Source organism: Anopheles funestus, chromosome 2RL, assembly GCF_943734845.2.
Source record: "Anopheles funestus chromosome 2RL, idAnoFuneDA-416_04, whole genome shotgun sequence".
Lineage (NCBI taxonomy): Eukaryota > Metazoa > Arthropoda > Insecta > Diptera > Culicidae > Anopheles > Anopheles funestus.
In genome coordinates this window covers 13,052,754-13,076,240 of record NC_064598.1, presented here as the reverse complement: position 1 = coordinate 13,076,240, position 23,487 = coordinate 13,052,754, and the positions used below count along the sequence as shown (strand labels likewise).

Genomic DNA, 23,487 nt, shown 5'->3' with positions numbered 1-23,487 from the left:
TACAAACGTTCGCATTGATTTTCTCGGAAAATCAAATTCTGTCGAGTGTTTGTAGACTTTTCCAATAGTGCAGACACTATCAAATTAACCTCTCGCGCGGAACTTGTGTCATCTAGTAGTTTGTCTAGCTGTCGGGCAGATATATTTAGTGACCAATCCACATTGTAGTAATCCGGTGCAGCTGGATCTGCACGAATAGTTTCGCGTGCGACAAGTGTTTTTATCAGCTTCCGGTAGAAAACGAGAGCCAAACGTTGGTCTTCGATGATATCATCGCTGCAGGGAGTGGGTGGAGTTGGTTCCGGTGGAGGCGGACAATCACATTGCAACGGTTCTGTCTGTGCTTCGCCCGATCCATCGTAAGGTTTGCCGTGAAGTCTTTGCTGCTGGCCCCACCGATCTAAAGCGCCGGGTTTAATCCATCTGGAATCTTGTCCGTGCTGATTTCCGAAAGTAGATGGCAAAAGAACGCCAAATAGCACACAACATAATGTAACACCACGTAAGGTAAATGGAATCATTTTAACACAAAAAATACGGTTCACGACGCTCACATTTTCCACGGACACGCAATTGTGCAAATGACGCAATGGATGTGTAAACAAATGCGTCGCTGTCAAACACCTTCGGCGCCATTTTTGGACACGAACAATTCAATACAAACCAAAGAAATGCAATTAGATAATGTATTGCTTACCTTTTGATTGATAATCTATTTTTTAGCACGAATAACCAGTATAAATACTTTGTTAATTGATTTAATATTCATAGGAACTAATAAATGTAATGGAAAAACACTAAAGCACTGCTTGTTCGTTCCCATTGTGCACGACCAAGCGCCACCTGCATGTGAGGTTAGTAAGCTTTAATCATCGCATTGAATATTTAAATGTAACGGCCAGCTTTTCGCCACGTGTTTCGTAATTGAAGGGCACAGTTGTATTCTGTTATTGTAATATTTTATTCAAATGTTTACCAACATTGAAGCGTTCAGTTGAATATTATTTCGATTTTTTTGGTTCACATACATTATTACATAAAATAAAGCAAATATCCTTTTTTACAGTTTCTTTATTCACAGACTATTTATTTATAGGTCTACCCTTTGGTATGCACCTTTGCTGCAACTTTACAAACATTTAGCTTTGTTATCGGTAACTTAAACTAATGACTTTACATACCCTATACTACGTAATTTTGTTTCACAGCTAACACGTCGAAATCTAAAACTTCTTACTTTGTTTCCAATTTCAGTAAACACGCTTTAGTTTACCCTCACAATGGCAGGTGGGGACGTTATTGATTATTGTACGCCTCAAAATGAATACAATGCGATATCATAGTTTTGCTATGATTCTTATATATGCACTAACCAACAAATTAAACAAATTAAAATAACCACACTGTTTAGAGCCCCTGTATGGTGTTCAACACCATCGCTAGCACAAGTGCAAACCAATGTAGACACAATTTTCAATAATGACACCGGGAAGGAATGCTAACGTTACATGCTGAATGCTGAAGACCCATCCTTTTTCGTTCTCTTCTTGTTCATTTACCGATCGAATCACCTTCCATGATAAGGTCACTTAAGTACAAGCGAATGTTGCCTGTCAAGTACACAACGAAGCTGCTGGCTGGCTAACTGAGCTGTTGCTGTGGAACAAAACGGACGAAAGCACACGCTAGGGCAAGAAACGGTATAAACCTTGCTGGTCCTGTGTTGGATCCGGATGAGTATTTGTTTTTGGCTGTGAATGAAAAATGGTAAACGAAATAAAATTTCCGGCTGCTTATTTGTCACCTTTTTAAGCGAGGAACATTTAAAACAACATTTCAGGCTAGAAAGGGTGCTGAGAAAATTAATCTCAAATTATCAAATATCTATAATGGTATTCTTGACCTGAGAATACTCCCTCCGGGAAACTATACAAAGACCATGGAAGGTAGTTTAAACCAACATAGAAATCCTATCCATTCTGAAACGAACCATTTGTTGGGGACATTTAAAAAAAACGAACTAAACCGCATTCGTTAGCCCTTGACGAACACATTAGGTGGCGAAATGACGCTGACACTCCTAATGGATTATTTCTGATCGAGGGAAACCATGCGCCATGGTGTTAGGAAAAATGTAGATCACAGCAATCATTGCTTGCGGTCAGAGCGCGCGAATGTCAACGCGGAACAACGCAATATTATCATTGTCAATGCTAACGCATGTGGGGCTTAAGTTACTCACGGTTTGCGAGTGAGAGGGAAAAACGAACGGAAATGATCTTCGTCGCGAGATACAACCTGCCAAAGTTGTTCGCTTAGCTTGAGCTCCATTTTTCGTCTGCAATTGTAAACAGTTAATGACATTCAGATATGATACGGCGATGTGTGATAAGACCGTTTTACAATTCTATTAGCATGATATCGTCATATACGCATGGGTAATGAGTGTAAATTGCACCACAAACATCTTGCCCGCATGAAGTACATCCGCATGTGAGCAACATCGTCGTGGAAGATGTCACTTGGTAGGGTAGATAATTACTAACGACTCAAATGTTGTAATGCTTCCAGCGTAAAGAGCAAGTCATAATTGTGCATTGATTTTTCGTTTAATTATGCATTATTTGATGAACTCAAATGTCGTAAGCAATGCCTCAGATCAAAGTGATGGCTTTATATTCAACAACTATTCCCTCTTTAAATAAGTCTCAAGAAGTAACACTTTTTTGTACTCTTTGGGCGACCTATTAGGGTCATTTGTTGGTCTTACAATGGTGAACTAGACCTAGTTGCCCCATGTAACTGAATAGCCTTAATATGGCGAAGGTGAAACCACAACCTTCTGTGTGTTTTAGACCAAAGCACGTGAATACTCAAAATGCCCTACAATAGTTATCTTCTTTTTTCTAAGACGATCTATACTATTCAGGTAAAAATTGAAACGCTAATACTAAGCTAAACATCCTATTTTTCTCCAATAAAAATAATGTTTGTTCTATTTCAAAGTTCCAGTTTAATACTGCTATGCTTATCTACGCCGAAGGTCACAGTGAAATGTTGTTGCGATCTGTACCGACAAGCACATCAACACCACTTCAATCAGCAACAAAATGGATGCTGCCGCTTGGGCCCAACGAGAGGCAAGCAGCGATGGTGGCAATATTTACCAGACCAAGTGACAAACGGTCTGCACTTTCGTGTGTAACACTCCTCCGCAAAACGGCTGTCTGCTCATCCTTGCCTGTTCCGTTTGAAGATCGAGTCGTCGTCACATGATCTATTTCCAGTATAAGCACGCGTTTGTGTCGATGTATGTACGTGTTTATGGTGTTTGTTTATCGGTCGCTAGCGCCCGACAGATTCATTCCCGTACACAGTCAATCAATCGAACCGCATTCGGACCGTTCCAAGTCCTCCAATAAACACGAAGGTGTTAAACGTTACCTCATGTGTGTGGCATGATGCAAACTGGGATGCTGGGTGATGAGGAAGAAGATGAACTAAAGCCTTCCAGCAAGTCCATCGGCAGTTCACAAATCTACTCTGATCCGGTTGTGTGTGCGTTCTCTCTCTCTCTGTCTCTCGCACAATCAGGGCTACATTTTTCTGATGAAAAATAATGATTAACGTCTTGTTGGAAGTATGTTCGGGAATTGGGGGCCCATACGCTTTTCGTTTGCTGACGAAAGATGGGAAGCGGTGATTTAAATATTTTCCACCCGCCACGTTCATGGCTCGTGTGTGTGTGTGTGCTAACCTGCACGATCAAGTGAAGCGTGGAACGATTTATACTTTTACACGACTCGACCTAATTTAATTCTGATCATATGCTCGTGTCTTTGCACAGGTTTGCAAGGTTGTAACAAGTAGAACAGTTCAAACAAAATTCTACACCCAACGATCACTTCCACGATCATGACGTTACACCACTTTTGTGTGCAGGAATGTTGTGGGGTGTAGATGATGAATTTCTCAAACGTCCACGTTCCGGCACAGTGTTCTACCATGTCGCCACAGTCTCAGCATTGTTGTATCTTCTGAAATGTATGTTCAAAAATCAATCATAAATCCAACGAGCAAACTGGCTAAATACAGCGCATCGTTGCGTTTCAAAGTTCGCGGCTTAGCATACATATTTTGCCAACTGTTGCTACCACAAACGCGTGCTGGCTGTCTTGTGTGAATGTTTTGGGTTTTGTAGCGTCGTAAAAAACGGATCTATTTCCTTCCCGATCGTTTACTGGGGAAAGAGGGGAAAGAGAAATGTCCGTCCGTCACATTCCAATATTTCTAACACGCGACGCGTGTCAATAAGCCACAAATCTTCCGCTCTGCGAGAACCGACCCACGAGTGCTGGTGGTATGTTCTGTGTGATGCGATTTTGTGCGGTAAACAATAAGCATCGTTTTGGTGTCGTAAAATAAATCGCCGATCGCGTATCGGAGCCCATACAGCAAAACGGAATGGGAAACTTTCGACTACGAAGCGCAGGTATACACGTCAACGGATTTGCATTTTCTGTAGAGCAGTATCTAGTGTTATTAGAAGAAGAAGCAAAAAAAAACAACCTTTAATTCTAACCCACGATTCACCACATCGCCAGAAGCGTTTTTATGTGCGTAAATATTTACACCACATCTTCCCATCATCCGTGTGCGGCCTCCTATCATCGTTCGCGAAGCAAAGCATGATCAGCTTTATTGCTACCGTAATAATTGCGAATAATCATCTCGCCCAAATTAGTGGGCCGTCTGTCTTGCGCTTTGTAAGCCCACCCAATAATGCACCCGCACTCGAGTGACCTACTCGCATGCAAATATATTGAGGTTTGTGGGTGCAATGCCGGAACTATTAAATGTATCCAACAGTAGCAACAGCATCAACAGCAGATCCACTTGATTATGGGCGAATGATTATGAGCATCCATTAAGTGTCGTGTGTGCGTGTGGTTTGAGTGCCTCACAGCAGGATGGGTTTTCCGCTTTAAAATGCTAAAAAGAGACAGCTTCTGGTTTGTGTTAGCAGTCAGTCGATAAGCGAACCGTAGAAGATCTTCCAGATCGAGTTAATCTGGGTGAAGTTCATATCCCCCGCCAAAAAAAATCGACACTCATGTTATGGGGCGTGAGGTGCTCGTTATCGATCTGCCTATAAGGTTAAATAAACACTTCCCACTCTTCTGGCGTGGCAGCAAGGGGTAAAGAAAGGAATGGACAAAACTTAACGCCACTTACACTCCAGCTTTGTGATCCGATCGCAGCAGCACTCTTTGATCACGCGATACTTGCCGCAAGAACCGGCGTTTACCTTGCAGTCTCCCTCCAACTGACGATGGCAGGTGTGTGAGATCCATGGCAGTTGCTCTGGAAGGAAAGGATAATATCGATTAGTACGAGCACGATCACAACATAGGGGATGGAAAGACGAACGTGAGTCACACATTTCCCCTCATCCTCACGTTGGCGTTTGGTGTGAAATGGGCAAACAGCAGAAGCACCCGTTACGGGTTTTTGGGATTTTCTTCTTCAAAACAAAACGAAAAAAAAGTGTACATATTTACATGCTTGTACCGATTAGCGAGGCGTATGTTTTCTTTAGCGAAATGGTTTAATTTACAATCGGCATACAATTTCATTTCAGCACCGAATCGGTTTGTTCGGTGCTGGAATTAAAATATGAACTTTGGAACTGTTGTTTCGTTTGGCACGATTAAGTCCGATCTCTACCCATAACCATAACCTCTCATCCTAACGCATTTACCAGAAATCCTAAGTGTTCCAGAAAGGTATTCTTCAGTTTTGGAAAACATATCTCCTACTATGAAAGTCCTATAAAGTGGTAATATTGAAGTGTATAAATAAAGACCACAAAGGTGTATTCTTCAACAATTGTATGTGGTGCCCTTTGTCAGATATAAGAGGCATTCGCCGAATGGAGTTCGAATCCCCAAATCTTCAATGATGTTCGTTAAATTTCATTACTTTAATCGATTGTAAGAAACTATAACCATAACTTACATACCGATAAAATACCAATGTCCACGTTTTTTAACAGCACACTTTTGCCCAACGCCGAATCCTATCGAATTCCCACTAAACGCCACACCGCGCTACTGGCGCTACTTTCGCTCAATTCGCCTTAACCTAAGCCAACTTCTAAACCGATCGTATCCAATTTCGGTGCCAACATTTGTTGCCTGCACTACCCGCAAAGAAACGACCCCGGAATGTCTAATGAGGGTGGAAAAGTGGCAAACCGCCCCGCACACCATGGTCCCACAATTTTGGTTGGAGGTCGAAGCGTTTTTTTTTTATTTCTTCCTCTATCTCTCTCTCTTTCCTTATCGTTATTACTTTTTATCTCTCATTAATTGTGGTACGCATCCGCATTCGAAATGCGCGTAAACTCATCGGATTAACGGACGCGGGCTGACGATTCACGAGTTTGCGTCTTGCGGTTCCAGGGGAAATTGATTCTCCACCGTGGTAGAATTAGATAATACCCGATAGAATCGGTATCAGATTACCCTCCCCCCGCAGTCAACACTTGCAAGCGGTATATGAAGGGCATCTGGTATACCAGAGTTTGTTAAAGCATCCAGTTACTTCGGCATCAAATTTCTAAGCCATGAGGCACAATGGGGCCCTCGGACACTGGGTTACGCGTGTCGACAGGAGTTGTTATTGTTTTGGAACACGTTGGAACTCTCCCCGTTCCTTATTGACGATGGCAAACTCGCGAATGCATTCGACAAATCGACGGAATGGTGCGTGTTCTGCATCTCATTATAACCCGCCCCGATATGTCATCGACGATCGTCCCCGGCATGACTGTTCCGGGCGGCGCAATTTGGCGTAACTAATGGTAAAAGCTCCAACAAAACCGCCACACCGCCGCTATCGGCAGCTCTGTTGGACGTGATCAACTGATCGTGAAATTTGAAAGAATCAAACAAACAGCCCTGTGAAGGGCAAAACGCGATCATAAATTGTGCCGGGTGCGCATGAAACACAGCAAGAATAAGGGCACGCGCGTACACATACTTGCGCTTGAAGATGACGACGGGTCCGCAGCAAAACGGTGCCGGAAGATGTACGGGCGATTGTCATCGCCCATCGGTACCGTGACAGCTTGATCAACTGTTAACGGTCTTACCTATGGGCGCTACCTTCCTCACCATTACCTATTCCTTCGAGAATGTCGTGCAATTGTTCGTACCGATTCTAAACTGTCATAATCAATCTGCGCCGAACGTTAGATTAAAGCACAATTCATTCGGATGGGCCTTGCCCAACGTTACTGTCACTATGCGTCGGCATCAAACGTGCACACGCGTCTGTCTTTGTGTTCTTTTCATTGTGCATTGGACCAAACGAACCTGCGTTATTCCTTGGACTTAATTCAATGAACCAGCTAATCGAACGATTCTACTGGAATCTTAATTAAAATGACATCCAACATTGCACTGCTCTGTGCAGCAAGGTTCCATTTTCTTAAGTTTAGATCCGATCACAAGTCCTGCAGGGAACGATCGAAAGTCTCGATCCCTTTTTTTAAGGACACACACAAACACACCAACACTACCAAGCGTAATGATACAACGTATAGTCGCCATGCTAAAAATTATGCCGAATGTCCAACTTCGGTCCTTATTTTCACGTTTCCGTTTTTCATATTTATTACGACGCACAACAAGAACCGCACGCCGTTCGTGGATCCCTCATTTAAACATCTGTGCGTTTTGTTTTTTTCTCTTTCTCCCCCGATTTTTCTGATCTGATCGAGACCTACTTTTCTCCCCTGGTCTCATTAGACGACCGACGACGGGCCGGGTGGACCCTGCCAAACGTTGTGTTACGTTGCAGTTCAACAACCTTCTCGCGTGACTTTACGAGGCGAGACACACGTGCCGGCGCGGTTTTTTCGGCGTGGTGATGGTGCGCATAAATTATGCGAACGGAATGTAGGATTTCTTTGTGTCCTTTCACTCAAACTAGCGCGTGGAAGCGCCAATTGCAATATTTAATCGACAAGCGTTTGTTGTTTTGATAAAGCTTGCCGCTGGTACGAATTCGAATGTGCTTCCGGTGTTTGAAGAATCGGCTAAAGGCTGATGGTATTTTTGCGCTATAATATTGACATTTTGATAAGATTCACCAGCTTGGCGCATACTTGCGGTCGAAGACTCATGAACCAAAACCCAACCCACGGTCACGTACGTAGATAGTAGAAAGATGTGTTACATTGCCGTCTATCTTGTCGATGGTATACACCATCCGGCAGCATATTTGTTGGTGGATGTTTTTTAAAAACAGAATTCATGGAAGTAATGTGTACAATCATTTCTCGAGTAACGCGAACTATGCGTTCCGGAGAAATCCTCGAATTTCAAAGTAACGAGTACTTATGTAGTTATATTTTCAATTTTTTCACAACAATTTACGTAAATTTTGTTTAAACTAATATTCCATAAGTTCACAGATAGAAAATTGAACTGCTCATACAGGAACTTCACGAAAAGTCTTATGAAAACTTCAAGAACTGTGAAATTTTTTAAATTCACATATTTCGAATTGGCGTAACTCTGGAAAAGAATGTAATTCGAATTCTTTATTCTAGAAACATTAGAACGTCTTTACATTGCCTGCTGCATGCATCCAAAACAATCCGATACTGATCGCTTAAAACCGGTGACCCTGTTTGGTACGATCTACAGTGATCTTCATTTGCTGCTTCGTAAAAGCACCAAACAAAACGCCACGCGAAAAAAAATGTTACCAACAGAACAACATGCACTGTGGCCTGATATTGTTATGCAAATCGTTTGTTTGCTTCGCGTCGGGAGGAAACGTCTTGCAGGGCTGTGATCGAGCAAAACACGGATGACTCAAAGCGTGAGCTCCGAAAAGCAGCAAAGAAAAACAACCCAACTGGAACGGTGGCCAATGATTGACCCAATGGGACACATAGGAAAGTGTATAGCTAAAGAAAGCCTTCAAAAGGTGTGCACATTCAATGCAGTATCCGAGTGCCGGCAATTCAACTTCACGGCAATTGCCCACCTAAGCGACACACGACGCACCTTTCGAGAGGAACGAACATTCTGGGTGACGCGTGGCGTTGCATCGTTCCATTGAGCCATGACGTAGACAACTTCCTCTCCACCACCCCCCAAAATGGAACAAAACAAAACAACGGAGAGATGGGAAAGGGTGGAGAGAGAGAACAACAAAAAAAAGAACGAAGAAAACAACGACTAATCAACTTTGCATTTGGTAAATGCAATTTAGTGCGTCTCGTTATCATTTGCCGCGTTTGTGTGTGTGTGTGTGTGTGATGGCTTCCAAAGAGAGGAGAAACCAAGTGGGCAACACGCAGAAATCATCCCACCCGGAGAAACATCTCCCGTTTTGCCGGACCTCGAGCAAAACACAATTTGTCGCATTACGAAATCGCGTACCTTTTGTTCCCCATGTGCAAGTTATGAATTGACGGCCATTTGCTGCATCATTTTCCACGTGCAGTTTGGAAAAACGGTGCAATTGCCGGGTTACGTTTTCCAGCGGCAAGGTTAACATAACCGCCTGTCACTGGATGACGAAGTAGGTTAGCACGAAAGGTGATCGGTTTAGAAGCGTTTCAATCGTACAGATGAATGTGATCGCTTTCGTAGTAAGAGTAGTATGAAGAATAGTTTTGTTTTTGATGTATAAGTTAGTGGACATCTCACGTACAGGTTACATCCGGCCATAAAACCTGCCGGCTGCATCGACGATCGCGAACTGCAAGCAACTGCAACCAACGCAAATGGTCGTTGCGTCAAGGTCATGTCGCAAAATTAAACATTCGCACGTTACAATGCGTTATGCATTGGCCACTATTCGACGGGAATAGCATAAACACACTCTAAGCAGTGTTTCAAGCGGCAAAGCGATTAAGAACTCACATATTATAAACAATTCAAACGGGCAAACACACAGCAACAGAATCATTCCTATCAAAATCTTACTCTACAAAGCCAAAATCATTACTCTTGGTGTGGGGAAAGTGTTTCATAACACAAAACAAAAACTCTTCTAATCTGATTACGTTACGATCACGAATCGATTAAACTGTCGTTTCAACGTTTTTTTTTGTCATTTAATTTTTTTTTTGCATAAGCAAGGATTTCCTTAATGGAATACGAACCAAACGCTCCCTGCCCTATGACATCATCCATTCCCATATCACGCAACACATTTAGCGTGACCTCTTTTCTCGCCTTTGTACGTACAAGTCGTCCTGCTAGAAATAGGACCACTTTTGTGAGTGTGTTTACGAAGAACAATTAGCAATTAAATCCCAGCCCAACCGCCATTTTGTGGGGGGGTGATTTTGGTTACAATACTAAACAGGACGCGTTTTCTTGCTTTTGGGACCACTTGTGAAAACGCAACCTGACGTCATGCATCGTCCTATCCTAGGGTGAAGATTTTTTTCTTCTTCTGTTGTGGTGATGATGAGTCACTCTACTAACTTACCTCTGGCGTGTGAATATTCACAGCAACAGTGATCGTTTAGGAATCGCTGTGTACGACAGTAGTGCAGCATGGTTGCGTTACACTCCTTGCACCAGCTCGGAACGGACAATTCCGCATCGGTCATCGAGGCCACGTACTCGCGTGCGGCTGCCTCCGTTTGTCCATGTTCCAGCTCATAAGAAGGCACATTTGTGGCCGACGTCGGATAGGATGCTTTGCTGTGCGATTGTGAATCCTTCTGGTATGCGTGATGCCGGTGTGCGTTCTGTTCCATCAGAAGATGCTCATCGTTCGTTGCCAGTGCGGCCAAAATCGAACTGAACGGTCCAGCCCCAAATAGTACCACCAACAGTCGAAGCAGTTGGAATCGCGCCATGGTAACAGAGTCGTAATGTGTGTTTGGGTTGTTTTTTTTGTGTTGTACCTTCGTTTTGTTCGCGACTGCGTTCTTTCTTTCGGTTTTATCACGCGTACACTTACGCTTGCTGGGAAGAGCTGTGGTTTAGATGTGATTGTTTCATAATTTACTCTATCTAGCAATGGTGAAATAATCGTGTAGCATTTTATGTGGTTTTGGTTGTGATTTTTTACACCAAACGCGAAAACATATCACATCAAACTGAAACAGATGGAACAATCATCCCCCTTTACACTTTGCCGGATTTTTCCATGCTCACTGTATTCCTTTTTTTTTTCTTCTTCACAAACATCCCTTCACTAAACGTAACGCCTATATGCTACACGGCATACCAAAAAGGATAACATTTATAATACGGACACTTGCTTGCTACGCTACACTAGCCAAATAACACACAAATACACGCACGCATCGCACGTACGCAAGAACGGCCGAAACAAGTTAGGGAGCACGTGTACGTAAGAGCGTGCGTTCGGTACGCACGGTACAGCGTGACTTCTCGCGGCGCTAGTTTTAACGCAAATGAAGCGGCTTACCGGTCCCGCTGGCCACAATTCTATGCAAGCAAGCGTTATCCGTTATGTACGGATGCAAAATTTACACACCAGTTTGGAATGAATGGATAGTTTTTTGTTGTACCACAAAAAATGTAAATGTAACGAGTTGTAAAGAAAAATGTGGACACGCACGCAATATGCAAGGTAAGTGCGATAATTTGATAAACAAATGACTTTTTTTTAATTCGAAGCCGTGGACTAACTGTAAACTATAAAACAAAAATTGTGAAAAAAAAACTCAAAATACGATTGAAAAAAGAATGAATATATAAAACGAATTTGTTCGATATATTGCACGTGTTTGTTATGTGCCACCATTGCTAGAGTGCTGTCTAAGTTTGTGCTGCCACGAACTGGGCCGGGGTTCGACTGCTTTCGATACAATATTACTGTTAAAACTACAAGTGATTATAATGAAAAACCGCACGTAAAGTACACTACATATAATAATCGATTCCGAGTATCAAAAAACCGGCTGGTTTTATTTAATCAATTCGTTTACCATTGCGTAAGTTTTCAAAATAAACGCAAATACAAAACAGAAAACGTCGCGCTTATATAGCTATGCTACAGAGTTGATTACTCCTGGTTGGAATGAAAACATCGCATTCAAAAGATTCGTTGCGCGTACAAATTTCCATTCAAATTGTTTCGTACAATTTTTTTATGATAAATAGGTACTTGAATTTATTTTCCTCTAGCATTTTTATGTATTTGTAAATTGATTCATTGTTGAACATATGGAATTAGTCAGTCCATTAATTGTACCGAAGGATTACCGCTTTTAGTCACATCTGGTTCCATGTTGCGAATAGTCTGCTCCAGACTATATCTCAAGGAAGGAGCTTTCAAAACGGTACAATTTAATCTAACAAAATTTAAAATTCTCTTCTAACTCCGTCACTACATGCTTAGCAATTGTTGCGTTTGCGAACGAATGCAACGGATGTGAACGGAAACAACGGATGCAGTACCGCAGATTTGCCCGATTTGTTTTCTTGTGTGTTTCGCGTTGGAAAATTGTGTCATAATTTTTCCGGTGGCCAGAAGAAATTGTAACAAGATAAATAGGTGAACGAAGATGTTTTTGCCCACCGCGTCATACACACACTTTTTATTATGTTTTATTTAAAGCATTATTTGAGTGAAAAGAAATGTATTTCAACAAATTCGCATCAAAATAAATCAATTTATAAAATTTTGCTAAATTACTCAAAACAAAGCTAAAGTATAGAAATTTTCAATTTTTTCAATTTTTTTTATAAACTTGTTATTCTTATTTTATTTAAAGTATTGTTTGTATTGTATCACATTTAAAACTTTTGCTACATTGTTCAAAAATGAGGAAAGTTTTACATTTTCTCAAACAGGGTAAGGATCTTGGTTCCTCGAATAACTTCTGGCACAGACATCTGAGGGCATGGCCGTCCGAGAAGAAAATGTAGCCATTGGTGCCATCTATCGCCCACAGGTTAAAGATTGGCGATCCGTTGGATACCGACCGAGTTATAGGCAAAAGTTGGTGCCAAAATGGGGAAAATTTTACATTTTCTCAACAGGGTATGGAACTTGGTTCCTCGAATAACTTCTGGCACAGACATCTGAGAGCATGGCCGTCCGAGAAGAAAATGTAGCCATTGGTACCATCTATCGACCACAGGTTAAAGATTGGCGATCCGTTGGATACCGACCGAGTTATAGGCAAAAGTTGGTGCAAAAATGAGGAAAATTTTACATTTTCTCAACAGGGTATGGAACTTGGTTCCTCGAATATCTTCTGGCACAGACATCTGAGGGCATGGCCGTCCAAGAAGAAAATGTAGCCATTGTTGCCATCTATCGACCACAGGTTAAAGATTGGCGATCCGTTGAATACCGACCGAGTTATAGGCAAAAGTTGGTGCAAAAATGAGGAAAATTTTACATTTTCTCAACAGGGTATGGAATTTGGTTCCTCGAATATCTTCTGGCACAGACATCTGAGGGCATGGCCATCCAAGAAGAAAATGTAGCCATTGTTGCCATCTATCGACCACAGGTTAAAGATTGGCGATCCGTTGGATACCGACCGAGTTATAGGCAAAAGTTGGTGCCAAAATGGGGAAAATTTTACATTTTCTCAACAGGGTATGGAACTTGGTTCCTCGAATATCTTCTGGCACAGACATCTGAGGGCATGGCCGTCCAAGAAGAAAATGTAGCCATTGTTGCCATCTATCGACCACAGGTTAAAGATTGGCGATCCGTTGGATACCGACCGAGTTATAGGCAAAAGTTGGTGCAAAAATGAGCCTTAATAAATTTTTTTTTTTTTGAATTTTTTGATTTTTTCATTATTTTTCACTCTTTTTTTTATTTAAAACATTATTTGAGTGAAAAGTAACTCATTGCAACCAATTGGCATCAAAATAAAACAATTTGAATTTTTTTGCAAAATTTCCCAAAAAATCGTAAGGGGTAAGCCTTATGAAATTTTCAAGTTGAAAATTTTTTAAATTTTTTTTTCTGATTTTTTATTCTTTTTTTAATTTAAAGCATTATTTGAGTGAAAAGAAACTTATTGCAACAAATTCCCATTAAAATATATCACATTTAAAAATTTTGCTAAATTACTCAAAAATGAGGAAAATTTTACATTTTCTCAAACAGGGTAAGGAACTTGGTTCCTCGAATAACTTCTGGCACAGACATCTGAGGGCATGGCCGTCCAAGAAGAAAATGTAGCCATTGGTGCCATCTATCGACCACAGGTTAAAGATTGACGATTCGTTGGATACCGATCGAGTTATAGGCAAAACTTGGTGCAAAAATGAAGAAAATTTAACATTTTCTCAACAGGGTATGGAACTTGGTTCCTCGAATATCTTCTGCCACAGACACCTGAGAGCATGGCCGTCCAAGAAGAAAATGTAGCCATTGGTGCCATCTATCGAGCACAGTTTAAAGATTGGCGATCCGTTGTATACCGACCAAGTTATAGGCAAAACTTGGTGCAAAAATGAGCCTTATGAAATTTTCAAAATTTTTATATTTTTTTTATTTTTTATTAATTTCTTATTCTTTTATTATTTAAAGCATTATTTGAGTGAAGAGAAACTTATTTCAACCAATTGGCATTAAAATAAATCAATTTATAAATTTTTCTAAATTTATGCTAAATGCCACTCAACCGATCTAATTTTTGAACTTGTATTTGTTTACCTTGTTATTGCCAGCAAAATCGATCTATCGTGGCCCCTAGGATATCGACTAAACTTAGATGGTGAGTAAACTACTAAACCACACGGCAGGACTGGCGTTCAAATCCCATCCGGACCACGTCCCCCCGTAGCATGGACTGACTATCCTGCTACGTGGTAAAATAAGTCTTGAGACGGCCAGGCCGTTCTAACCGAGCAAGCATAAAATCCCATACCATAGTACTTATGACTACTTTACCACTTATGAGAGAAAAATTAAAAAAAATCTACTAAACCCCCATTAAGCAGCATGGTCACACCAGACGTACTGTTGTTCGGAACGTTCAAGTTCAAAATCACTCTTCAGCAAATGGTGTGGTTGTGATCGAGCATTAAAATAACTCGGTTTATCTGTCCCGCACGGCCAGAGCTAGCGTTAGTGCATTTTCGGAAGCGGAAGACGCCGGTCGACTGTTCGAAGATGAAGCTAACGGTACGATTCAACGTATTGCGTAGAACGAATAAACTGGCCAAGGGAGTTTGTGTGGCGGTTTTCAGTTTGGAACGATCCGATAAGAAGTGCCTAAACGATCTCGGTGTGCCAATTTTAGACACAACATCACGCCGGTCGAACTTCTTCGCAAGTTTTAGTGTGGCAAAGAATTGGTAACGAATTTGGAGTGAATATGGATCGAAGTGAGATTTCGTGCCCAACCGTACGATCGTAAATCAACGTAATTGCCGATTGGCGGCGCTATTTTTAAATCATTATGATCTTACATGGTCCTTTGCGGATTAGCCCTGGATTGTTTGAGTGGTGTAAATGCGCGAACGTGTGTGTGTGTTGCGCCGTGCTTATGCTAACCACTTCCACCATTGGCCACTCGAATCGTAGCATAAGTTCTAGCGTGACTAAGTGTGTGGGCGGCGGCTTGTAAACAAAGCGATCGTATAACGCGGAAACCACGTGCCATGGTAGACAGAAAGATGGTTTTCAAATCTCCTAGTGAGCGGAATGATGAATTAGCTCGACGATTAGAGAACTATTATCGTATTTTTATGCCAGTCTTATAGCGCCACCATTGAATGTTCGGTGTGATCGTCCTCTGTATCTTTTTCTCCCTCTAGATCATGCAGAGAGCGCCACTTATGTTGATGGCGATGTTAATGCTCACCGTTATAGCCAGATCTGATCCCGTGCCCGGCGAGGTTACGCCGGTGCAGGACATACGCGTGCTGCTGGAGGATGTGAAATCTCATTTGAATCGCTTCAATTCGCATTACCTTATCAATCTTGAGCAGCGCATTGTGTCGCTGCTTACCACGATGACTAGTTTGGATGCAAACGTGAAAACATTGCAAGAGAAGTCACAAATTTGGGACGTGTTCCAACATCACATCGGTGCCTGGAGCGAGCACATTAAATCCGTTGACAACAAGCTGGACATTTTGCGAAAGTAAATAAACATGGCGCTTAGTGTGGATTGTTTAAAAAATTCTTTTTTGCCCTCTTCAGAGCACACGATACGCCATCGCCTACGCTTGAGACGCGCCTCTCCAGTCTGGACTTTAAAGTCCAACATATCTTTGAAAAGGTCGACGTTATTAATGAGAAGCTGCACGATATCACGAAAACTGTGTATGCACTATCGAGCAGCAGTGCCAACAATCGAGGACGGCGAAATGATCGTTTAGAAACAGCCGCAGAACAGGCGGCAATACTGACCAAAATTGGCCATCTTCAAAAGCAAATTAATCGGATCGAAAGTAATGGCAACAGCTGTCAGAACAAAAACAATGGTCAAGGAAACCGTGTCGGAGCATCGACTAAACTTAGGAAGGATGTTTCAGACTCCGATGAAGAGATGGATGAGTTTTTGGACAAGCTGACGGCGAAAAAATTGCGCGAAATGGTTTCCAACCGCAAGCAATGCCGATCGTTGGACGCACTGACGGGTATGGTGCGTTCGATCGAGGATCGCACAATACGCATCTACGATTTGGAGGCGAACCAGTTCGAGCAAATCCTGTCTTGCTGCCAGCGAACGAATCATGAGGTGGCCACGTTTACAAACAGTGCGGATATACTATTGAAACGTATCGAACACTTAGTGCTGGATGTTGATAGGAAAGTGGAAAAGCGAAACAATTCACCCTGCACGCAGAATGTGACTGATGTCGATCGAACTGTGCACCATCCCATTATATCTAGCACTGAGGCCAAAGAGGACGAAAGCTTAGATGCTTCCGCACATGTCGATATTGGAAGTGGTAGTGAAGGAACAAGTACTAATGCGGACGACACTATTGTAAGCTCGGGAACGATTGAGCAACAGGATGAAATCAGTTTCCATCATCCGGACAAGGATGGTTGCCATCAGCTATTGAAACGGATCAGCGGTGTGTACACGTTTGCGGAGGTCGAGCTTAACGAGGCTAGACGGGATTACAACAGACGGTACTGTGAGTTTTCCACGGATGGTACGGCGTGGACGGTAATCCAGCGCCGAAATTTGTACGATTTGCAAGAAAATTTTAATCGCTCCTGGAATGAATACAAGTTTGGTTTTGGGGATCTTGGTTACGAGTTTTGGTTGGGAAACGATTTCATACACAGGTGAGAAAGTGAGAGCAACAAACCAAACGAAACTTTCCACCTGAGGGCCTTTTGTTTACTTATCCTTTTTAGATTAAGTTACGACGACAACGTTGAGCTGAGAGTTGAGCTGGAAGATTTTGAGGGTAACAAAGCATACGCAGAATATGGAGCGTTCCGAATTGAATCGGAAAAGTTTAACTACAATATTATGATTTCGGACTACCATGGCAATGCTTCGGATGGTCTAGCATACCACAATGATCAAGATTTTAGCACCTACGATCGAGCGAATGATAGATCGGTTGACAGTTATCCCTGTGCTCTTACCTTCGGAAGTGGCTGGTGGTTTAACAGGTAGCTGTATTATTGAAATCAATTCTTGTACCCATTTGTCACCTTTGGCCACTATCCCCACAGATGTGCGGCTTCGAATTTGAATGGAAAATACTATTTGGAGAACCCTCGCAATCACAAATCGACCGGCATCCTATGGGAATCATGGCTAGGAGATTATTCACTCAAAGCAGCAAAGATGTTGATTCGTCCGAAGGATACATGGAACAAAGATGAGGACATGGCGGATAATGATGCACCGGTAGATCCGTAAAGTGTCTCATTCACATAGCTATTGCATTATTATATCCTCAATCTGCTTGGAAGTTGGTGTTTACCAAATATATTCTGTACTTTAAATGCAACCAACACAGTCCTTTAAAGCGCTGAATATTCTTCTTTAACATGCTTATTTACCAAAAGTGAGAGTTATTTACCAAAAAAAGTGTAACTTACCGTCGTTGTTGCTCCCGCGAAAAGAAGCATCGATTGGACGGAAATTCCGTTCACTGACACAGCCATGCTGACCGTTGGCATAAGGTTTTGCAATCTTGAGAAAAAGTTCCTGTTCCTGTTTGCTACCGCTCTATAAGCTCAAAGACGGGGTTGCGTACATCAAGAGCGTTTCATGCTGAACAGGGAACAAAGTTTTCGAGACAAAAATCCACTAAATTTACTTGTAATTACACACCATCCTGCTGCACTGTGAATTCGACAAAAACACACCAGCATGAGGACCAAACATAAACATTAGCCCTCATTTACACGCTCCGCGTTTGAAATGAGCATAGCTGCACAAGGTTAAAGTGGCGAACATTTTAATTTAACTTTCAACAGTCTAAACACAACAAATTATTTATCTTTTAGATGTAGTATCAACCCTTTTTGCTCCATGCAACTCAGAATGCATATAAAGATAGAAACTGAAAAACATATTTGCAGTTTTTGAAATTAATTTTGAAGCAAATTGCTTTCATGCTACCTCTGCTCAAGTAACCTTGATTCGCAAATAGAAAAGATGGACTGTGTGTACGAGTAGAATTTGCATTTTGTTTATGAATTTACTATTACTAAACTCTATGTATTATTTTTATAAGCACGCATTTTTTCCACAATAGGTATATGAGAATTCGACAAATAACGATCTACTCTGTTGCGTTGTTTGAAAATGTCCGTCGGAGACCACATTGTGCACGCTGTCAAAACGGCGGCACATACAAGTTTGTTTACATTCTGGTTACAAGCGGAAAATGTGCGATTCTTAGTTAAAATTCTGGATTATTCGCTAAACTAGCCGTGAAGATTTGTCTTAAGTTGTGGGGCAGCTAGTACAGTTTATATGATGGGAAGTAACGAACCGAAAATCTCCTTTGGAGTTAAAGCCAAACCGAAAACTCTGCTTGGCATCAGCCCGGCATCAAGCGTCACGCTGAAGGCAAAGGAAGCAAAAGAACGGATCGAGTTTTTGGAAGGGAATCTGATTAAAACGTCTGGGTAAGTTTGCGTTTTATACTGCGTATTTGCAATCCGTAGCTAATAAATATCGTCTATTGTAGCAAACAAGAAGAACAACGTTCGACATTCTTGGTTATACCTCCACTAAAAAATGAAAGATCAACAGAACGAACGACGAAAGTGTCGATCATTCAGCAGCTCAAACAGCAACGCTTGCAAGATGGTGCTACACTCAGCAGCACTAACAGCATGCTCAATGATGGTATTGAAACACTCGAACAAAGAGCAGCACGCGAGATTGTGGCAGAGACAGCAGACGCTATAATTAAAAAAGAGGATTCATCCAGTATCGTTGTACCGCTGAAACCAGAAGAACTCCCATTAGATGGTGCACGCGAAAGCACTTTGGACGATTATGAATCCGTGCCGATCGAACAGTTCGGTCAAGGAATGTTGCGTGGGATGGGCTGGAAAGGTGATGTGAAAAAAGAGACTGAAAAGTTAACGATGGGCCCAGCGCCACGGCCCAAAGGACTCGGCCTGGGAGCAGATAGATCTGTCAAGCAAGGCAATGGCCAAGGCACGGTACCATTGGCGCAGGGTGAAGGACTAGTGATGAAATGTGGTGCACCGGTAAAAATAATTTCTGGCAGACACAAGGGAAAATACGCAACGGTAAGTCAAAACTTTATTTCCACATTGCTTTAGAATTGGATTTGTTACATTTTTATTCAATTTTGTCAAATTGATCACTATCTTTTACTAGTTCCCGCATCACTGTATAATAGTATTGTAATCTTTTATCCGTCGGATACATAGCAGGGTTTTCACAAATTTCTGCCGGCAGCTGTGCAAAGTTAGGCAATGCATAGGTTCCCATGGACAGGGCTAATCGTCCAAATTGTATGAATTGCTTTTCCAGCTCGGCTCGAGGTAAATCTTTTTCCGGATCACCTCCCAGCTGCAGTAAACTGGCAGAGAAAGAGCTGTAGAACTCAGCTATCAGGCTGTCGAATTTGTCTCTACGTAAATTAAGCTCTCCACACAGAAAAATGAACAGTGTATAATCGAGAACAGGTGATCCGTATCGAGCCATCTGCCAATCGAACAGACAAACATCGTTCACACAGCCATCAGCGTCGTAACCAAACATTACATTATTTGTCCAGCAGTCTCCGTGATTAAGCGCTGCGTAAGGCTCTGCTCGAATACCTCGAATATGCGCTCCCGTTCTAGGCCACATAGATTTACACAGATCTAGCATTTCCCGATGATAGCCAGCTTCCTGCTTTGGGTCGAAAGCCGACGCAGCTAGATGGCAGTTACGATCCGTTAATGGTCGCGTTTGTTCCGTGTCGAGTACGATGGAAAGAAGATCATTCAACTGTCGAATTTGTTCGAATAATTGTGGCCGGTGACGCTTCAACGCAAATGAACAGGCATTTAATTTACCCAATGCGCTCATCAGAACACGCACATGATCATAATCGATCGGGACATACTGATCCAGTAGCTTCATAGGTGGACGTTTCGAGTTTAGCAAATCCTCTAAAATAATCACGGCCTCACCACGTTCCACGTCACAGTACGCATGGTAACATTTGGGATAGTGACCAAAGTATGTCCCTTCTTGATGGTTAACGCCATGTTGTAGCTGAATTTCCTCGAAAGCTGGCAATATGCGCTGGTAAATGAATGTCTCCCGCTCGAACAGCAGCATTGCGTTGAAACGTTGCCGTTGATGTGGATCCTCGGGTGGAAATTTACAAATTACCGATAGTTTTGGCTGCGTTGGGCTTACAAATCGAGCCCGTACGATGAGTCCGATGTACCCATCTCCCGATTTGGACCCCCGGTCATATTCGATGACAAAATGATCACGAACGAAGCCTTGTTTTTCCGCTACGATCAGCAGCCTTTCTTGCACGTACGCTGGAACACTCACTGTTGACATGTTGCTTGATACACGTTTTGTTTGCAACTCGTTCCCACAGGTTTTAATTGTCCTTTATAACGATTTATCTGTTACTCGATCCACAACAAGGGGTGATAATTATTTGTGACAAGAGATAAGAAAGAATCATCACGTAATTGCCACCAATTTATTTTATTTAATCGTTTTGCTAGCGACTGGCGGAGCTCAGTGTTGTTTAGCTTCTTTCAAACCGGAATCTGCTCTTCTGACGTTCCGTTTTGCCCTGTCTTCTTCGCCAAAGTGTTTGATCTCAAGACGTGTCAGATGCGACTGATAAGTATGGAAAAATGTTTACATTAACCTTGCGCAATTTGCTATTTGCTGATTACAAAAAGTCAGTTGAATAATCTGGTTACTAACAAATAGTATCGAAAGTTATAGTTTTCTCAAAATCTTCCCTCACATTTTTAAGTGAGCGTTTTTATTAGCATATTGTCTCTGTCGTAATTCATTCATTTTTATTGTAATAATGAAAACAATGGTTTTAAAATATATTGATGTTGAACATATCAGCAGTTCAAAGGTATCCCAAACGTATAGTATCACGGATACAGCCGGACATGCGCGCTCGGTACCGGATTGCCGCTTTTTCCGTAGTGCCGTATACAAAGTTGATCTCATTGTTCCCCTTGGGATTTTCTTCCATAATTCCTTCCATTGCCGCATCCGTATCGGGCAGCTCGTCATTTGGAGTGCAAATAATCGGCATTATCATCATGGATATCAGAAAACCATACCGACCAAATTGTTTTAGCTGGTCACGGAAGGCACTGCGTGGAAACTGACGCTCGACATTTCCTCCCAGGTTATGTAGATGCTCACTAAGACTGTTGTAGTAGATTCTCAATAGTTGTTGATAGCTATGAGAACGCAGTTCCTCGTCGGTGCAGTTGAATATGAAGTAGACTAAGTCCAGCACAGGCGAGCCGTAGCGAGACAGCTGCCAGTCGATCAACTTGATGGTCTTCGGTGTTTGATTCTAGAAGGATCACATAGAAATTAGAAGATATGTCCATGTAAGCAAGCAAATATTTATCAAATAAAGCGATCATTACTTACATCTTCGTGATATTGGAACATCATATTATTGGACCAACAGTCTCCGTGGCCTATAACAGCGTAAGGCTCAGCAGCTTTTGCATCCACGCATGCGACTATTTCAGGAACACAGCGATCCTGTATCTGTTCGAGTTTTTCCCGTTGGAAAGTTTCGTGCATTTCGAGTGTACCGATTGCTCTACGACACGTACTAGCCGTCATCTTCTCAAATGTGTTCTTAGGATCAAGGGCAAGCATTTTAGTCATTGGATCAGTAAACTCACGACATTTCGCAAACTCTTCCGGTTGCTGATCTTTCATGGCAAAAGAGAGTGCATGAAGGCGTCCTAGAATGATCATAAGTAATCGGGCGTGTTCGAAATTGACGGGATTCGCTTTGTCCCACATACGGAATGCTTGCAATCGTAGATCTTCTAGTATGATCACCGACTCCATCTTGTCAAGTGCAGTCTTCGCGTAGTAACACCGTGGCACATTGTTAAACCTCGGCAGTCCCTCGGGGAGAGCTTTTTCACGTTGGAACTTGAGTAACAACGGCAGGATTATCATGTACGCTTCGGATTCTCGATAGAATAACGGTAGGCCCTGTTGCTTACGCAGTTCATTCTCTGGCAATAGTTTACACAGCACTACTAACTCACGGTTTGCCTCACGAATGTACACCTTTACTAAATCACCAGCAAAACCATCACCCACGTTACATCCGGATTCACTTTCGAAGCGGTATAATCCATCGGTAAATCCTTGTTCCTGAGCGACTTGTTTCAGCGCACCAGAAAAGCATTTTGGGAAATATATTTTATGGGTTTCAGCCATGTTTTCCTTGTCTTTCAATAGAGCTGGCTTCGCACTACTGCTATCTGGGGTAACTTGGACGTAACTGATTGGATGACGATGGCAAGTACGTTCGAGGAACCCTAGCTTTTTGTAACTCACAGCTGCCACTATATACGAAATGATATCATACCTGCTGGTTCATCGTTTCTTCTCGTTGTATAATTCAAGTACTGCGACCAAAATCTTTGTAATAGCCAAAAACCCCTCTGGATGCTGATAAGAGTTCGGCGGCAATATTGATAATGCTACGGCTAACATGTCGAAGTAGCGATGATTCCGTTATGTGTTGCTTAGTATTAGGGAGGTGGCTCGATTAGATAGACTGGAAAACACATTATCAGTATATAGCAAAGGTGCTAGAGATAAAGAAACTGCTATCTTAGATAATTGTTGCAAATCTTACTTGTGTTTGTCGTAAGATATAAAACACACACTACCAATCAAATACGAACCATGGAAAATATGGTTTTCGTTTTCTTACTCCATCAAAATTGATAGCAATGTGGTGTACAAGTTGCAACAGAAACTTTATGTGCGGGAATGTACAGGTCATA

General features: G+C 42.1%; 4 protein-coding genes across 9 annotated transcripts in view; 1 reads left to right on the top strand and 3 right to left on the bottom strand.

The window, feature by feature from the left end:
• The window catches only part of LOC125765000 (angiopoietin-2-like), a 201,689-nt gene extending 183,643 nt beyond the window's left edge, over positions 1 to 18,046 (top strand). For 4 of the 6 annotated variants that reach the window (XM_049429817.1, XM_049429816.1, XM_049429815.1 and 1 more), the window contains exons 2-6: positions 13,724 to 15,168; positions 15,804 to 16,132; positions 16,192 to 17,292; positions 17,365 to 17,628; positions 17,692 to 18,046. In XM_049429817.1, coding sequence (XP_049285774.1) covers positions 15,157 to 15,168; positions 15,804 to 16,132; positions 16,192 to 17,292; positions 17,365 to 17,628; positions 17,692 to 17,881 — 1,896 coding nt within the window. In that variant the 5' untranslated portion in view covers positions 13,724 to 15,156 and the 3' untranslated portion in view covers positions 17,882 to 18,046. Of the gene's footprint in view, positions 1 to 13,156; positions 15,169 to 15,803; positions 16,133 to 16,191; positions 17,293 to 17,364; positions 17,629 to 17,691 lie in introns of all 6 variants that reach the window. The other 2 variants (XM_049429812.1, XM_049429813.1) reach the window with 2 other exon arrangements.
• On the bottom strand, positions 1,054 to 11,595 carry LOC125765157 (uncharacterized). Its single transcript, XM_049430062.1, has 3 exons — positions 10,522 to 11,595; positions 5,236 to 5,364; positions 1,054 to 1,751 (listed from the first exon to the last, which is right to left on the bottom strand). Exons 1-3 carry the CDS (start codon positions 10,895 to 10,897, stop codon positions 1,642 to 1,644), a joined length of 615 nt encoding a protein of 204 aa, XP_049286019.1. The 5' UTR covers positions 10,898 to 11,595; the 3' UTR covers positions 1,054 to 1,641.
• A 1,682-nt stretch (positions 18,047 to 19,728) lies between the features above and the next one.
• LOC125765083 (uncharacterized) lies at positions 19,729 to 21,025 on the bottom strand. The gene has a single exon (XM_049429949.1). The coding sequence runs from the start codon at positions 21,014 to 21,016 to the stop codon at positions 19,790 to 19,792; it is 1,227 nt and encodes a 408-aa protein (XP_049285906.1). The 5' UTR covers positions 21,017 to 21,025; the 3' UTR covers positions 19,729 to 19,789.
• Positions 21,026 to 21,537: 512 nt separating this feature from the next.
• Positions 21,538 to 23,482, bottom strand: LOC125765076 (uncharacterized oxidoreductase dhs-27-like). The gene is made up of 2 exons (XM_049429936.1): positions 22,097 to 23,482; positions 21,538 to 22,016 (listed from the first exon to the last, which is right to left on the bottom strand). The coding sequence occupies exons 1-2, from the start codon at positions 22,910 to 22,912 to the stop codon at positions 21,555 to 21,557; spliced, it is 1,278 nt and encodes a 425-aa protein (XP_049285893.1). The 5' UTR covers positions 22,913 to 23,482; the 3' UTR covers positions 21,538 to 21,554.
• Positions 23,483 to 23,487: the final 5 nt, after the last annotated feature.

Bases quoted from the DNA above. Each gene is read 5' to 3' on its own strand.
- LOC125765076 (XM_049429936.1), bottom strand. From the start codon at position 22,912: ATGGCTGAAACCCATAAAATATATTTCCCAAAATGCTTTTCTGGTGCG. The intron at 22,017-22,096 runs GTAAGTAATGAT...TGATCCTTCTAG, and splicing joins TGTTCCAATATCACGAAGAT to AATCAAACACCGAAGACCAT.
- LOC125765083 (XM_049429949.1), bottom strand. From the start codon at position 21,016: ATGTCAACAGTGAGTGTTCCAGCGTACGTGCAAGAAAGGCTGCTGATC.
- LOC125765157 (XM_049430062.1), bottom strand. From the start codon at position 10,897: ATGGCGCGATTCCAACTGCTTCGACTGTTGGTGGTACTATTTGGGGCT. The intron at 5,365-10,521 runs GTAAGTTAGTAG...CTTTCCTTCCAG, and splicing joins TGAATATTCACACGCCAGAG to AGCAACTGCCATGGATCTCA. The intron at 1,752-5,235 runs GTAAGTGGCGTT...TTTCATTCACAG, and splicing joins TCGGATCACAAAGCTGGAGT to CCAAAAACAAATACTCATCC.